The sequence below is a fragment of the Mobula birostris genome, chromosome 4 (assembly GCF_030028105.1).
Source record: "Mobula birostris isolate sMobBir1 chromosome 4, sMobBir1.hap1, whole genome shotgun sequence".
In the NCBI taxonomy this organism is placed as follows: domain Eukaryota; kingdom Metazoa; phylum Chordata; class Chondrichthyes; order Myliobatiformes; family Myliobatidae; genus Mobula; species Mobula birostris.
Genome location: NC_092373.1, coordinates 146,561,634 through 146,579,669, shown reverse-complemented (window position 1 = coordinate 146,579,669; position 18,036 = coordinate 146,561,634). Strand labels below are relative to the sequence as shown.

The 18,036-nt window shown below is 41.4% G+C and overlaps 1 protein-coding gene across 16 annotated transcripts in view; it reads right to left on the bottom strand.

The window, feature by feature from the left end:
* LOC140196661 (ETS-related transcription factor Elf-2-like) overlaps positions 1 to 18,036 on the bottom strand; it is a 160,693-nt gene that overhangs the window by 41,496 nt on the left and 101,161 nt on the right. For 10 of the 16 annotated variants that reach the window (XM_072256227.1, XM_072256233.1, XM_072256231.1 and 7 more), the window contains 2 exons: positions 12,066 to 12,131; positions 11,713 to 11,826 (listed from right to left, as the gene is read on the bottom strand). In XM_072256227.1, coding sequence (XP_072112328.1) covers positions 11,713 to 11,826; positions 12,066 to 12,131 — 180 coding nt within the window. The remainder of the gene's footprint in view (positions 1 to 11,712; positions 11,827 to 12,065; positions 12,132 to 18,036) is intronic. The other 6 variants (XM_072256234.1, XM_072256230.1, XM_072256229.1 and 3 more) reach the window with 1 other exon arrangement.

Here is an 18,036-nt window from a genome sequence, read left to right as displayed (position 1 = left end):
AGTCTGCTGGACAATGGAGAGTGACACCTATAAAATGCTGGAGGAATTCAGCAGGTCTGGGAGCATCTATGGATGGAAATAAACAGTTTATGTTTCTGGCCGAGATCCTCTATCACAAAGCTGAAAAATTCATCATCCTGAACCTATAACACTCTCCTGAAACACAACCATAATGCGTACCACCTACATAATCCACAACCCTGTGTAGCATCTACTTAATCCACAATAATGTGTACCATCTACTTAATCCACAACCATATTGTGTACCATCTACAAAATCCACAACCATGTGTATAATCTACATAATCCACAACCATGTCAACATCTACAAAATCCACAACCATAATGTGTACCACCTACATAATCAACAACATAGAACATAGAATAGTACAGCACATTACAGGCTCTTTGGCCCACAATGTTGTGCCGACCCTCAAATCCTGCCTCCCATATAACCCCCCACCTTAAATTCCTCCATATACCTGTCTAATAGTCTCTTAAACTTCACTAGTGTATCTGCCTCCACCACTGACTCAGGCAGTGCATTCCAAGCACCAACCACTCTCTGAGTAAAAAAACTTTCCTATAATATCCCCCTTGAACTTCCCACCCCTTACCTTAAAGCCATGTCCTCTTGTATTGAGCAGTGGTGCCCTGGGGAAGAGGCGCTAGCTATCCACTCTATCTATTCCTCTTATTATCTTGTACACCTCTATCATGTCTCCTCTCATCCTCCTTCAAAGAGTAAAGCCCTAGCTCCCTTAATCGCTGATCATAATGCATACTCTCTAAACCAGGCAGCATCCTGGTAAATCTGCTCTGTACCCTTTCCAATGCTTCCACATCCTTCCTATAGTGAGATGACCAGAACCGGACACAGTACTCCAAGTGTGGCCTAACCAGAGTTTTATAGAGCTGCATCATTACATCGCGACTCTTAAACTCTATCCCTCGACTTATGAAAACTAACACCCCATAAGCTTTCTTAACTACCCTATCTACCTGTGAGGCAACTTTCAGGGATCTGTGGACATGTACCCCCAGATCCCTCTGCTCCTCCACACTACCAAGTATCCTGCCATTTATTTTGTACTCTGCCTTGGAGTTTGTCCTTTCAAAGTGTACCACCTACATAATCCACAACCATATTGTGTACCATCTACATAATCCGCAACCATGATGTTTATAATCTACAAAATACACTAGAGCAAATCTCTGAGGTTACTTCCACAGAAATCACCGAAATTCTTAACTTCGGCACAACAGAAAGAAAAAGCCAGCAGGCTTAAGGGAACCCATCACATTCCAGTTCACCTCCAATCCCCATGCTTTATTGATAATTCATCCAAAGGATTGCATGGATAGGTGACTGAAAATCTAAGGTTACTTTCACTGGAATTGAGAGGACCAAGGGACAAGTTGCTTGAAAGGGTGTTGACATGGTGTACAAAGACTTTCTCTTCATTCATTCAGGAATAAGGATTTCCCAGGCTGTCAGCATTTAATTCTCCATCCCTAGTTGCCCAAAGATAGTGAGCTCTTCATAAAGACAAGATATTCTGTAGATGCTGGAAATCCGGAGCAACACACACAAAATGCTGGAGGAACTCAGCAGGTCAGGCAGCATCTATGGAGAGGAACAAACAGCTGACGTTTTGGGCCGAGATTCTTCTATCAGGACTGGAAAGGAAGGGGGAAGAAGCCAGAAAAAGATGGTGGTGGGAGGGAGGAGGAGGAAAACAAGCTGGCAGAAGATCAGTGAAACCAGGCAAGCAGGAAGATGGGTAGGTGGGGGAGTGGGTATGCAGCAAGAAGCACATGGGTGATGGATGGAAAAGGAAAGAAGGAATCTGATAGGAGAGGACAGTAGAGCATGGAAGAAAGGAAAAGAAGAGGGGCACCAGAGGGAGGTGTTGGGCAGATGAGGAAAAGGGGTAAGAAGAGAGCCAGAATGGGGACTGGAGAGGGAGAGAAGGAGAGGGGGAGAGAAATTACTGGGAGTTGGAGAAATTGATGTCTGTGCCTTTAGGTTGGAGGCTACTCAGATGGAATCTTCCAACCTGAGAGTTGCCTCATCGTGACACCAAAGGAGGTCATGGATTGACCTGTCAGAATGGGAAGTCAAATTGAAACCGGTGGCTACTGAGAAATCCTGCCTTTTGTGGTGAACGGAGCAAAGGTACTTGACAAAGCAGCCCCACAATCTACATTAGGTCTCCTGAATGTAGAATCACGGGTGAAGTGTCACCTCATCTGGAATGACTGTTTGGGGTCCTGAATGGTGGCAAGGGAGCAAGTGTCAGGCAAGTGTAGCATCTGCCTACTTGCAGGGAGAAATGCCGAGAGAGATCAATGGGGAAGGACGAGTGGACAGGAGGGTCACAAAGAGCACAATCACTGTGGCACAGAGTGGTAGTGGGGAGGGGGGGGGAGAGATGTGCTTGTTGAAGATGGCTGAAGGTACAGCGAATAATGTGCTGGAAATGGAGGCCTGTGAGGTGGTAGGCAAGAAGAAAGAAATCCTATCCCTGTTATGCCGGCAGGAGGATGGGGTGAAGGTGGATATGTGGAAAGTGGCGAAGTGGGTGAGGGGAGTACCGATCGGTTTGAAAGGGAAATCCCATTCTCTGAAGGACATCTCAGATGTTCTGGAATGGAAAGCCTCATCCAGCAAACTGATGCGGAGGAGACAGAGGAACTGAGAAAAGGGAATAGTTTGACAGAGTGGGAAGAGGTATAGTCAAGATAGCTGTGAAAGTCAGTAGGTTTATAGAAAGATCAGCAGATACTCTGTCTCCACAGATGGATTCAAACAGATCAAGAAAGGGGAGGGAGGATTGGTAACAACTTCTCCTCTAGAATCTCCATCAGCATAGATGCACCACAAGGCTATGTGCTTAGCTCCCTGCCTTACATGCTTTATACCCACGATTGTGTGACCCTTAGCTCCAATGCCCTTGCTGACTTCACCACTGTTGCTGGCCAAATCACAGGCATTGATGAACTGGCAGATGGAAGGGAAATAGTAAACCTGGATGAATGACACCACCACAATAACCTCACACTTAGCGCCAGCAAAACCAAAGAGCTGACGAATGACGACAGAAAGAAGAAGCCAGTCCTCATTACAGGATCAGAGGTGGACAGGGTCAGAAACTTTAAAATCCTTGGTGTATCATAATCAGAGGATATGTTTGGAACTAACACATAAGTGCTATCACAAAGAGGGTATGACAACACTTTATCTTTTTTAGAAGTTTGCATAAGTTCTGCATGTCATCTAAAACTTTGACAAACATCTATAGATGAACAGTGGAGAGTATCCCAACTGCTTTCATCATGGCCTGGTATGGAAATACCAATGCCCAGCAACAAAATTGTCAACAAAAAAGTGGTGGATACAGCCCAGTCCATCACAGGCAAAACCATTGAGTACATTTACATGGATGGTGCACTGTCACACTGTCTTTATGCATAGTTTTTTTCCATAAATTCTACTGCATTTTGTCACCTTCCTGTAAATATCTGCAAGAAAATGAATCTCAATGTAGTATATGGTAATATACACATACCTTGATAATCAAGCTCAAGGATATTGTCATCTGATTATACAGGTGTCCCCCGCTTTTCCAACGTTCGCTTTACGAAACCTCACTGTTATGAAATACCTACATTAGTACCCTGTTTTTGCTACAGAAGGTGTTTTCACTGTTACGAAAAAAGGCAGCGTGCGAAAAAAAAGCAGCACGTGCCCCGAGCAGCCGCTCTCCTCCGGATTCAGAACTGCATTCTCGCCGGCATTGCTTAAACTTGTGCCTGTGAGCAGCCGTTAGCAAGATGAGTTCTAAGGTATCAGAAAAGCCTGAAAGAGCTCGTAAGAGTGTTACACTTAGCGTAAAACTAGACATAATTAAGCGTTTCAATCGTGGTGAACGAAGTAAGGACAACATGAGTTTGGCTTGTGGAAGTTGACGAAGATGATGTTGAAGAGGTTTTGGCATCTCATGACCAAGAATTGATAGATGAAGAGCTGATACAATTGGAAGAGGAAAGGATAACAATCAAAACCGAATGCAGTAGCCAACGGACTAAAAGTGAAGTCATCCAAGAACTGAACGTGAAGCAGCTGTGTGAGATTCTCGCTGAAATGATAAAGTACGACTTTAATTTTGAAAGGGTACATCGGTTTAGGGCACATTCACAGGATGGTTTGAGTGCTTACAAAGAACTGTATGATCTAAAAATGCACGAGGCTAAGCAGTCAAGCATGCCTTCCACATCAGCCACAGCAGACGACGAACCTCGACCTTCGACATCGAGGCAGGCAGACATAGAAGAAGATGACCTGCCTGCCCTGATGGAAACAGATGACACGCCAGTGTCCCACCACCCCAACCCCCGGGCCATGGACAGATACCAATCCACGGAGAATGAAGCGGTAGCCGGGACGTACCCAGCACATCTTTAAGAAAAAAGCCGAAACAAACAAGCTAATTAATTAGGTGCCGCCCGGCACGTAAACGTCGGCCCAGATCAGAGGTGATTGCCGATTGCGTCGCCTCTGATCTGGGCCGACATTTACATGCTGGGCGGCACCTACTTAATTAGCTTGTTTATTTTGGCTTTTTTTCTTAAAGATGTGCTGACTGCATTCCGGCCACCGCTGCACCCCTGCATTCTTCGCGGATCGGTATCGGTCGGCAGCCCGGAGGGTGGGGACCACTGCACCACCCCGACCTCCGACGACTCAGCCTAACACACCATTATCAATATGCTCGGTGCTGTCCCAATTCCGGTAAGTGATACTACACTGTACATACATTATTTCTACTTTATATCAGCTGTGTATTTTTATGTGTTTTTTGGTATGATTTGGCAGCTTCATAGCCTAAAGGTTACTGGAGAGTGCTTGCGCCGTGTTTCCGCCGAGAGCGCTTGGGTGAGATTTTCGTTACAGAGAACAGCGCAGCAATGATTGTGGAAAAGTATTTCTACTTTATATAGGCTGTGTATTCATCATATAATTCCTGCTTTTACTGTATGTTAGTGTTATTTTAGGTTTTATGTGTTATTTGGCATGATTTGGTAGGTTATTTTTGAGTCTGGAGACACTCACAAATTTTTCCCATATAAATTAATGGTAATTGCTTCTTTGCTTTACGACATTCTGGCTCACGAACCGTTTCACAGAAACGCTCTACCTTCGGATGGCAGGGGAAACCTGCACATATATACCAAACGAAACAACACTCCTCCAGACCACAGTGCACCCACAAAACATATCACACACAGCACATGAACAAAATATTACCACAAATAAGTTAATAAAATTCAAGATTCATGTAGTGATGTAACCTTGGTGGTGGCGAGGTATTTTAGTCTCACAGCCTGAGGGAAGAAGTTGTTACCCAGTCACGCAGTCCTAGTCCTGATGCTTCTGTACCTCCTCTCTGACAGGAATGGGTCAGAGATTGTGGGGCGGGTGGTAGTGATCTGCTGCTTCGCTCCCGATTAATGTCGGAAATTGGAGGAGAGAGGGGGAAGAGCTGGTCGTTTGTAATTATCCTCTGTAGGGTCTTACACCCCAACTCTGAGAGGTGTCAAGTGATAGTGATCTGCTTTCCTTGAGGTGAGAGCCACAATGCTGTTAGGGAAGGAGTTGAAGGATTTTAACCCAGTGAGGGTGAACAAAGGGGGATATATTTCAAAGTCAACATGGTGCATGGCTCGGAAGGCAACTTCTAGATAGAGACGTGCCTCTGCTTTTGTTGCCATTGCCCTTCTACCTGGCCATTTGTGTGGAGGGCCCTAGCAGTGCATCCTATACAGTGCCTATAAAAAGTATTCACCTCCCCTCCCCCTGGAAGTTTTCGTGTTTTATTGTTTTACAACATTGAATCACAGTAGATTTAATTTGACTCTTTTGACACTGATCAACATGAAAAGATTCTTTAATATCAAAGTGAAAATAAATCTTTACAAAGTGATCTAAATTAATTACAAATACAAAATGCAAAATAATTGATTGCTTAAGTACTCACCCAGTTTAACATGACACACCAAATCATCACTGCTGCAGCCAATTGGTTTTAGAAGTCACATAATTAGTTAAACGGAGATCACTGTGTGCAGTTAAGGTGTTTCAATTTTATTGCAGTAAAAATACACCTGTATCTGGAAGGTCCCACTGCTGGTGAGTCAGTATCCAAGCAAAAACTACACGAGGACAAAAGAACAGTCCGAGCAACTCTGCGAAGAAGTTATTGAAAAGCACAAGTTGGGAGATAGATATAACAAAATTTCCAAGTCACTGACTATCTCGGAGTACAGTTAATGTTGATCATCAAGAAATAGAAAGAATATGCCACAGCTGTCTATCTGCCTAGAGCAGCCCGTCCTCAAAAAGTGAGTGACCATGCAAGAAGGGGATTAGAGGGGGGGGCCACCAAGAGACCCATAACAATTCTGGAGGAGTCACAAGCTTCAGTGGCTGAGATGGGAAAGACTGCGCATACAACTATTGCCGTGGTGCTTCACCAGTCACAGATTTATGGGAGCGTAGCAAAGAGAACGCCACTGTTGAAAGAAAAAACTCATATGAAATCTCCGCTAGAGTCTGCCAGAAGGCATGTAGAAGTCTCTGAAGTCAACTGGAAGAAGGTTCTACGGTCGAATGAAACCGAAATTGAGCTTTTTGGCCATCAGACTAAACACTATGTTTGGCATAAGCCAAACACCTCACCTCATCAAAAACACACCAGTCCTACTGTGAATCATGGTAAAGGCTGCATCATGCTGTGAGGATGCTTCACTGCAGCAGGCCCTGGAAGGCTTGTGAAGGTAAAGGGTAAAATGAATGCAGCATTCAGGGAAATTCTGGAGGAAAACCTGATGCAGTTTGCAAGAGATCTGCGACTTGGGAGAAGGTTTGTTTTCCAGCAAGACAATGACCCCAAGCCAAAGCTACACACAAATGGCTTAAGCACAATGTTATTGTCCTGGAGTGGCCGTCAGAGTCTAGACCTCAATCCAATTGAGAATTTGTGGCTGGAGTTGAAAAGGGCTGTTCACTCATGATCCCCATGCAATCTGACAGAGCCTGAGCAGTTTGTAAAGAAGAATGGGGAAAGACTGCAGTGCATCAGATGTGCAAAGCTGATAGAGACTAATCCGCAGAGACTCAAGGTTGTAATTGCTGCCGAAGGTGCATCTACTAAATACTGATTTGAAGGGGGTGAGTAATTATGAAATCAATTATTTTCTGTTTAATAATTGTAATAAATTTAAGCCTATTTGTAAAGACCTGTTTTCACTGGCATGTAAAAGTTTTTTCCTCTGTTGATCAGTGTCAAAAAAGCCAAATTAAATCCACTGATTTAATGTTGTAAAACAATAAAACATGAAAACTTCCAAGGGGGAGTGAATACTTTTTATAGGCACTGTATATCAAGGGATAAGGAGAACTGAGAGGTGTATTGAGTTTAGGCATGTTCTTATTAAATGGTGAACAGGAAAGAGGTGCTGAGTGGCCTGATCTTATCCCTTTGGTCTTCCATCAGGTATCATCATGATATGGAAGTCCATTCCTGTGGACTGTCACTGGGCAAAAACTTGTAGCCAACACCTTCAGCACAGTATACAGCAGTTCAAGTCACCAACCTGCCAAGGGCAATTCACAAATTTGTGTCAAATTCTAAGTCTGCCAACACACACCTCATCCTGAAATGAACAGAAACAAAAGTGTAGTCACCCACAAAGCTGAAAACTAACGGGGTAAGATATAGGAAGCAGTATGTTTCCGAAAGGCAAAGGCTTGTGTGTAGTTTTTCCATTGATTCTATTGTATTTCTTTGATCTACTGTAAATGCCCGCAAGAAAATGGATCTCGGGGTAGTATATAGTGACATACATATACTTAGATTAAAAACTGCTGCTTCCAATTGTAAAAGTCAGGCTTGAGAGTGGAATAAAATATCAAAGTTTACATGTGGCATTGAACTTGGAGAAGGGGCACGTAAACACTAAAGCAATTTCAATGTGAACAAGTATGAGGTGGTTCATTTTTGGTGAGGAATGTAAGATTTGAAAGACAGAAATTCACAATTACAAGTTGCAATGCCAGTTATTCAAGTCATAAAAAGCACAAAGTACATGTTCATTCCTAGAAGTTAAAAAAGCAGAAGTTGCACTAAACTGATATAGAACCTTGGTTAGACCACATTTACCCCAAGTACTGTGCAGATTACGCGACCCCATATTTCAAGAGGAAGTGAAGACACAAGAAGTTGTAAAAGATTTACAAGGCTAAGATCAGAATGTAGAGGTTTTCACCAGCAGAATTGAACAGTTTGGGACTCTCTTCCCTTGCAAAAGGAAGGCTAAATAGTGCCTCAAAGAGGCCTTTTGAAAATATGAGAAGGTAACAAAACCAAAAACAAGGGAAACACTAAGGAGCTGGGTATGTTGAATACTGGGGTCATAAATACAGACTGTCACTAATAAATCCAGTAAGGATTCAACAGAAACTTCACAACCCGGAGAGTGGCCGGAACATGAAACTTGCTAATACATGTAGCATTTGAGTCAATTAGCATAAATCTTTTTAAAGAGCAAGAGAAAAGAATAGCATGTGCTGATAGGGCGCTACTAAACAGGATGAGAGGGGACACGTGTCGAGCATAAACATTGGCACAGATGCTTTTAACTCAATTACCACATACATTCAGCTCAGAGCAATACTGCTTAAAGACTAAAGATCCTCAAATGTAACTACTAGTAAAACTAAAGTCCCAAAGTAATTGAACAGATAAAATTATTGTTGCAAAAAGTTATACATTTTAAAACTTTTCTCTAACACTTTAAACAATGGAAATAATTGACAAAAAGGTAAAATTTACTATGTTTTCAAAATCCTTTGACCAGACTGAACAAACCACAGGTACTAAATAAAATTGGTACATTAACATGAGCACCACTACTTCCTTAAAAGTTTGTGCAGATTCAGCATTTCATCAAATACTTTTGACAAACTTCTCCAGATACTCTCAACTGATTCCACAACCTGCAGTCTTGCTTTCAAGGACTCTTTACAACTCATGATCTCAGTATCATTCTTTATTTGCAGTTTACCATCTTTTGTACAAATGTTTGTACATTGGTTGTCTGTCAGTCTTTATGTACAGTTTTCTCAAATTCTACTGTATTTCTTTCTTTTCCTGTAAATGTCTGCAAGAAAATGAATCTTAAGATAGCACATACACCTACTTTGATAATAAATTTACTTTGAACTTGCTACCAAAGAATGTTTGATGAAGAGACCAATTTGGGTGATTTTCAGTATTGTCTGTGAACACTACTTCATGTCAATTATAGGAAGGGCACCTGCCTCTCCAGAGAAAAATGGACACATGAAATCATCTCCAGTGGCCTAACAAATGTGGTCAGCATCAAGCTGCAAGTGCTTGCTACTGTCTAAGGGATGCTGTCCACACTACTTCATAGAGTTCAAGTAGGGTCAACCTGCACTTACAAGCCTGCATGATTCTTTATAATCACAAGGTAATGCCTTCTGCAACATGAAATCTCATGCTGGAGAGGGGAGGGGAGGGGAGGGTCAGGACACAGAACAAGCCCTGATCACAAAGCAGCTTTATGAAGTGTTTGTTTGCTCACTTTGTCCAGTCTAAGCCAAAATAATGATTTTGAATATCTGACATACTATTAGTTAAAAATAAAGAAAACTAAAACCTTAAACACAAGTTGAAGAAAATTTGTTTAACATATAAAATTAACAATCAAATATAATCCTTCAGTACTCTTCTCCTCCATAGAAACAAATGAAAAACCAGTCCTAGAACCAGGCTGTTCAGAGTGCGAACACCGTTCCCAACCTGCACTCAGTAAAAAGTCCAAGGTAAAGTCCATTCAAGAAAAAAAATCACTAAAGGCTGACCAACAAACAAACAACTGAGATATCTTCCTGTAAAAACAAGTCTAAAACTAGAGGGCAGAGGATTATAGTGAGAGGGAAAGAGTCAAAGGGAAAATGTGGCGGCAAGTTTTTCCATAGAGGATGGTTTGAGCTGCCAGACGAAATGGTGGAGGTGGGTACAATTACAATGGTTAACAGATATTTAGATAGGTTTGTAGATGGGAAAAGGTTGGAAGGATATGGGTCAAATGTAGGAAAATTGGATTAGCATAGATAGGCATCCTAGTCAGCTGAAAGATTTGCTCCCATTAGACCACCAAGATATAACAGCAGAATTGGCCATTTAGTCCATTGAGTCTGCTCCAATCATGGCTGATGTTTTTTTTTAAAAAAACTCCATTCTCATGTTTTCTTGCTGTAAAGCTCAACACCTTTACCAAATAAGAACCTGTCAATTTCTGTCTTAAATATACCCAATGACTTGGCCTCCAATATCCTAGGTGGCAACAAATTGCAGAGATTCATCACCTTCTGGCCAAAGAAATTCTTCCTCATCTCAGTTTAAAAAGGACATCCCTTTATTTTGAAGCTGTGCTCTTAGATCCTAGACTCTCCTACTAATGGAAACATCCTCTCGACATTCACTATCCAAGCCTTTTAATAGTCCATAGGTTTCAAGGCAACATTGCCTCATCCTTCTGAATTCCATCAAGCATAGACTGAGTGTCAAATGCTTCTCATACATTAGCCCCTTCCTTCCTGCGCTAACCATGCTGGAGAACTCTGTGAGTCAAAATCTCAGCCACTAATTATGTGGAATTAATGGACGAACTCTTTCAAACACCCTATCCAAATAGATATCACATACCTGCCCAGAATTTCAGTCCTACTACTAAATTTCATCTTACATTTAAAAGAAAGGTAGAGGAGCCCAAGCAAAAACACTCGTACCTTGACTACGCATCACCAACGGTGTATTTGAATGGAAATCATGCAAGGACATCCTAAACTTGACACATCAATATTTTTCTCTTTGTCTTAATCCCAGAGTCCCTAATACTGGAATCTCCCTTCACTATTATTTTTGGGCCTCATTCAAGTGCTAGAAAGCTTTTAAGCCTTAGCAGCTCAATAACAGCGCAAAATAGTTGACTCTGGATATCAAATCAGAGTCGGTGAGAATGTGGGAAGAATGAGAAAAGGGACTAAAGTAGAGTTAGGGTGAATAGGTGGTTGATGGTCAGTGTGGGCGCAGGGCCTGTTTTTTTTGCTGTCTCTCGATATGTCTCAGTATTTCTGAACCCAACCGAAACTGAATCCATTAAAAGTTCAATCAACATTCCCTACAGAACTAAAAATAAAAATCTCTCCATCAATAATCAAAATTTGCCAGCATTTATTCCAGATCTGAGCACGATGCCGCTGGGAGAGCATGCACGTGTGCACAGCTTCCTGGCACACAGATTTTCAGTTCTGCAATCCACAGAATGAGCTTCTGGATTACATGCCACAAGTTCATTGTGCCCAAGGTGGAATTCAAGACAAACACTTCATATTTCATCTAACATTAGGATACGTTACTTCAGGAAAGAAAACATCCAAATAAAAAATTTCACAGTCCCAAGAAGACTGGAAATAAGGGAGTTTACTTTACAATAGGCAAATTATAAATTACATTCAATGGTAATGAATCTTTGACAAACAGGGATGAGCTGTATAGAATAAGACTTAACCTTCACATCAAAGTTCAGAGCTTTCAACCTTCTGAGAGGATTACCTACCACTGTTCTTGTCATCCCTCAGGCTGGTTGGAGAATCCATATGAAGCAGGGCTTCAGCTGCCTCAATGGTCTTGTCTGTGCAATGGACATGACTGCTGTGGACAGATGCTTCCACTGTGAGAAGAGAGACATAGAATTTGTAAGCCAAAATATCAAGCGCTGCATACAATGTGCTATCCGAATGCAACAAGTCTTAAATCAAAGCTTTAACTTGCACTATAATTTTAGTAATGGTCTCATTTCTCAATGTAAACCAATTCTATTGAACTGTTAATACCTTAGGCCTCCAAAAGTCCCTTCCTACAGCATGGTCCAAGCCCAACTGTAAATACCTGCCTACTTGCAGTCTGTACCTGTTTTGGTTTCTTCATGCTGGACAACAGCATTTACAGACGCACCACTGTGCAACACCAACAGATCTGGAAGGAAATGGGACATCTTGGTAGGAAGCTCCATAACCCAAAGTGACAACTTTAGTTTTTTTAAAAATATATTTTAATGGGTGTTGGGTGGCTGCAAAATATTAAATAGAACCTTATACAAGTTAAATGTGCGAATTCCAGGTATTAAATACCTGTCTAATCAAAGTTTTCGGACCTGTCAGAACACTGAAAGTAGACAGTGCCGAACCAACTCATGGTTAAAACACAACTATTGTAGTCATACGTCAAGCCATGCAAATGGTTGACAGTGTCAAAGGAAGGGGAGGTGAAAAAAGAACACGCTTGCATCTCTTGGAAGCACGTGTAATAAAGGGATGTTTCTTTCCAACAATGGACTGTAGAAGCAGAGAAGCAATGAATTTTGCAACACTCTTTAAATCCGATGGAAAACTATATTTAAAAAATACTAATGATACTTTGTTTTAACGTGAGCACAAGAGGCAGAATACTAGCTTGTTAAAACCAAAGTTGTTATGCTCAAATTTTTAGCTATTTTCCTGATCGGAACAGAGCAATTACGTGTATGTAACTGTAAAACTGCAACACAAATAACAAATGTAAAAAAAAGTGACATTTTGTTCGAAGAAAAACATCACAAAATGTTGCAAACAGCACCATTTACATCCACTCATACACTGTGATGTGGTCAACAACTGCAAAGGAAACCACAACACTTACACTTGGAACTTGAGAAAAATCACAGTTTTGCTCTAGAAGCACACTGAATAAAATAATTCATATAGGCAGACTGTTAAAAGAAATTGCATAAGAAAAAGTATATTATTTTGATTTGATCACGTCATAGCACTTCAAAGACAATCATACACAGGGTAAGCCTTCAAGAGCACTTACTTAGAACTGAATATACAACCTTGATAGAAGACATAGCAGTCTGTTCATTTAAACTCTTAAAAGAAGATTCACTATGCTCAGCGACACTATTACTTTTTAAGAAGTGCACGTCACTGAGGGGCAAATTCAACTACAATTCTAACATACACAATTGAAAAGGTATTTGTTATAGACAGCACAACATTCCGGCCAAGACCATTACCAAGGGCAAATAAAACAACTAAGCACTCGCCCACCTACAGTCTGACTTTCGCTTCCCACAAAAGAATATTTTCAAAAGGAATGTAGTTCCAACACAGTTTGGGGGGAAAGAACTATACACTGCAGACTTAGATTACAAGTCAACAGAGGTGTCAGTGCATGCTTTTAAAATTTAGTGATCTATTAAAATTTCCATTGAAAGGCTGGTATCAATTTAGATGGTAACATTAAAGGTGAAACATTCAATTCTGTTTTCACACAGTAACACTGACAATACAGGCCATATCCAATTAAAAATTAATGAAAATGTTCCCCTTCACAATTTACAAAAAAAAATCTTTTTTAAAAAAAGAGAAAATTGCAGATGCTGGAAATCTAAGCAACACACACAAAAATACTGGAGAAATTCAGCAGGCCAGGCAGTATTATGGAAAAAGAGTATAGTCGACATTTCGAGCCAACACCCTTCATCAGGACTGGAGAAAAAAAAGACGAGGAGTTAAAAAGTGACTTAAAACATGCAAAATGGAGACAATTTTTAAAAAATTTTCTTAAGAGAATTAGAAACAGAATTTCAGAGTACTGTTTATTTTGAAATCAAATTGGGTATCCACATGTCAAATGAGCAAAGGAAAAGTGCTGTAATACATATACACACACAAGTGACAAAAGGTTACAATGTGACACATTTTAAAGGAAAACTACTCAGAAGTACTGGTAAATTGCACTTGCAGCATTTTGCTTCCACACGGAAACTTCAAACATACAAAGTGATTCCCACGTGAAACACAAACATGTCGTCTTAAAACTACACTTCTACAAGCACAAGAGATTACGCAGATACAGGAAATCCAGAATAACACACACGAGGTCAGACAGCATCTATGGAGAGGAATAAACAGTTGACGTTTTGGGCCAAGACCCTTCATCAAGTCTGTGTATATGTATCTCCACCCTTCATCAACTGGTGAAGGGCAGGGGTTGGAGAGACTGGAGTAGTGGTAATGGAACTATTAATAAATTCCTGGAAATGGATGTGGAAGGTCAATCATCCCAGCCTCAGGCCAACCAGCTTCAGGTACTCCATCGATAACCTTCCTTCCATTAGAAGGTAGAAACGGGGACGTTCCCTAGCGATTACACAGTATCTAATTCCATGTGCAGCTCTTCAGTGAAAAATGTCCACACTTGGACGAAGCAAGACTGAAAAATCTTCAAGCATGAGCCCGATAAGAAGCAAGCAAAGGTGCCAGTCCATGAGCACCTCAAAAGGGGATCTAACCATCTTCCCTTGATATCCAGCAGCATTCGGATCATTTGATCCCTCGCCAGCAACATGCTGGGTTTCGGGATGGGGGCGCTTCTTATTGTTCAGAAATGAACCAGCCCTGAGACTACCAGATGTCTAGGTTTCCTTTGCCAAGTAATTCACCTCCTGACACCCACTTGCAGACGCTATTTTGACAGCACTTCCCCATCTCCAGCACTGAGAGGTACGAGTGCAGGATACACATGACCACCATCTCCTTGAGGTTTCCCTCCAAATCACACCCCCACTGTATTATTGCCCTTCTCCCCATCATCCTTTAAACCCTGTAACACTCTCTGCAGCAGCACTGAGGAAGCACCTTCTCAAGCAAGGTTGCAGCAGTACTAAAGTTCAGCTGACAAGTACCTCTTCACAGGCAAAAAGTGATGGAAGTGAACTAGGCATGGGCCTTGGCAGCAATGTCCACATCCTGAAAACTGAATTAACTAAGTTAAAGCATTTACAAGGAGGTGCTACCATGCCAACATCAGGCCAAAGTTCACAGGAGTGAGCAGCAAACTTCAGCTCAACTGACATTTGAAGGGAAACAAGATTGCAGACCAGCGAGTTCATGGGACCCCTCACCTTCATTCCAAAGCAATCACTTTTAAATCTAAACATGACAACACCATTAAAAGTCACTCCAGTTGTTTCACCTAAAATATTAGTCACACTCAGTGGCCACTTTATTAGGTATACCTGCTTGTTAATGCAAATATCTAATCAGCCAATCATACAGCAACTCAATCATTAAAAGCACACAAACATGGTCAAAAGGTTCAGCTGTTGTTCAGACCAGACACCAGAATGGGGAAGAAATGTGATCGAACTGACTTTGACCATGGAATAATTTTGGTGCCAGATAAGGTGGCTTGAGTATCGCAGAAACTGCTGATCACCTGGGATTTTACACACAGGAGTCTCTAGAGTTTACAGAGAATGATGCAATAAATAAAAAAAACATCCAGTGAGCGGCAGTTCTGTGGGAGAGGTTAATGAGAGGTCAGAGAATAGCCAGATTGGTTCACACTGACAGGAAGGAGAAAGTAATTCAAATAACTACCTGTTACAACAGTAGTGCGCAGAAGAGCATTTCTGAAGGCACAACACATCAAACCTTGAAGTGAATGGGCTACACCAGCAGAAGAACATGAACTGTGCCTAACAAGTTGCCCACTGAATCTATTTTTACATCAATATCGAACCAGCAGTCACGATGCCATCTTTGTAGTCTGGAGGAACAGAGAGATCTTGGGGTCCATGCCCGTAGATCCCACAAAGGTGCCATGCAAGTTGATAGGGTGTTTAAGAAGGGTTATATTGTGTTGGCCTTCAAAATTCGGGGGATTGAGATCAAGAGCCATTAAGTAATGTTACAACTCCATAAAACCCTGGTTAGATCACACTTGGAATATTGTGCTTAGATCTGATCAACTCATTATAGGAAAGATGTGGAGAATTTAGTGAGGGTGCAGACAAGTTTTACCAGGCTGCTGCCTAGATTAGACAGCATTTCTAATGAGGAAAGGTTGAGGGAGCTAGAGCTTTTCTCTTTGGATTGAAAGAGGATGAGAGGTGACTTGATAGAGGTGTACAAGCTAATAAAAAGCATTGATCGAGTAACAGCCAGGAGATTTTTTTCTCAGTGTGCAAGTGGCTAATATAATGGGGCATAATTTTAAAGTGATTGTAGGAAAATGTAATGCAGATGTCAGATGCAAGTTATTTTTACACAGTAAGTGGTGGATGTGTGAAACGACCTAGGAGGGGTGGTAGTAGTTAGGTACGTCAGGGGCATTAAAGAAATTCTTAGATAGGCACATGGATGATAGAAAAATGAAGGGCTACGTTGGAGGGAAGGATCAGCTTGATCTTAAAGTTAAAAGGTCGGCAAAACATGTGGACTGCGCTTCTGTGTACCACTCTCCAAGTTGGACAGCCCTTTCCAGCATCAGCGCAAGGGCAACTATGCCAGTCTTTGATTCATGAATTTCCACTAAGCCATTTACTATTTGAAAACTGAGTACTCAGTTTACAAACTATTGCAAGGTATGGTAAATCCCGTGCCACTCTCTAAAAGCAGGTTACACTACATCAAGAAATCATTCAGCACAAAAGCCAGGAAGTTGATGCCAAATAAAAACAGAAAATGCTGGAAATTGTCAGCAGGTCACAGATGCTGCCTGACCCGCTGGGTACTTCGAACTCACCCCGTTCAGATTTCACGTTTCCAGCATCTGCAGCATTTTGATTTTGGAAACTGCTGCCCTTCTTTTCAAGGAGGAATGCTGACATTACCCTGCGGAAACACTGAATGCTCAAGTTCGTGAAGAGCAAGAACTTTCCCTACTTGCCCACTGAGCTGTGGCAGTGACCAATATATAAACACAAGAAATTCTGCAGATGCTGGAAATCCAGAGCAACGCACACAAAATGCTGGCGGAACTCAACAGTTCAGGCAGCATTAATGGACCTGATGAAAGGTCTCGGCCTGAAACATCTATTGCTTATTTTTTTCCATAGATGCTGCCTTATCTGTTGAGTTCTTCCAGCATTTTGTCTGTGAACAATATTGGCCCCTTATGTTGGGGCTTATCCATCAAGTGCAAGTGAAGTGTAACTATGTCTTGAATGCTGCTAAACTACTCCACTAGCACTTAAGATCAACTTTTATATCTATGTTATCTTGCTTTTTCAGATTCTAATTATTAGACATGTACAGTATATTTTAAGCATTAGCTGAATGTGTTACTTCCCCGATCTTTGCTTTCCACTCTGCAAGTTTCTGAGCAAGATTCCGCACTGAAATTCACTGTCCCACTTTGAGGTTGGGACTCTGCATCTACTGTTTCAATGTGATTTGTAAAGGAGCCACTCATTTGCTTGCCTGAGATTTACAATGAAAAGCTTCTGTGCAAAGGACCACAGAATGCAACTATGAATCCAATGAAGAACAAGCAAGAACAAGCAATGACAAGTGTCACGGAGTTCTGAATTTTTTCACTTTTCGATTAACAACTGACCACCAAATACAGACCATTTTTATAAAACCACAAGCAGCAGGTCAACTGAATTTTAAGCACATATACAGAACTGCTCTTTCTCCAGGCAGTGCATCAGATAAACACTGTCTGAAAGCTGGCAACACTGCAGAGCCAGTGAAGCACGCCAGTGCAACTGGGCCAGTGTGGTTAGATCAGAACTGTGAAGTTCCTCTGTTCCCAATGTTTCTGGATGACATGCAGGCATGATCTCAATGTGTTGACAAGAGCTGTAAACAAGTTACAGCTACGGAAGCAGTTAACAGTATCACAATTTGCACATTGTTCAAAGCAAGTAAAAAGAAAAAAAATCTCCTCACATCAGTTAAATACGTGAAAGATATTGGATCAGTTCGAAGTCTTTTAGTTATTCTCCACCAGAGAACTAATCCTTTCTATCAATGCCTAGGGAAAGGTTAGGGAAGAAGTTAGCTAAAAATTCAATCATACTGGCAAAAAATGTAGGCATTAAGACCTT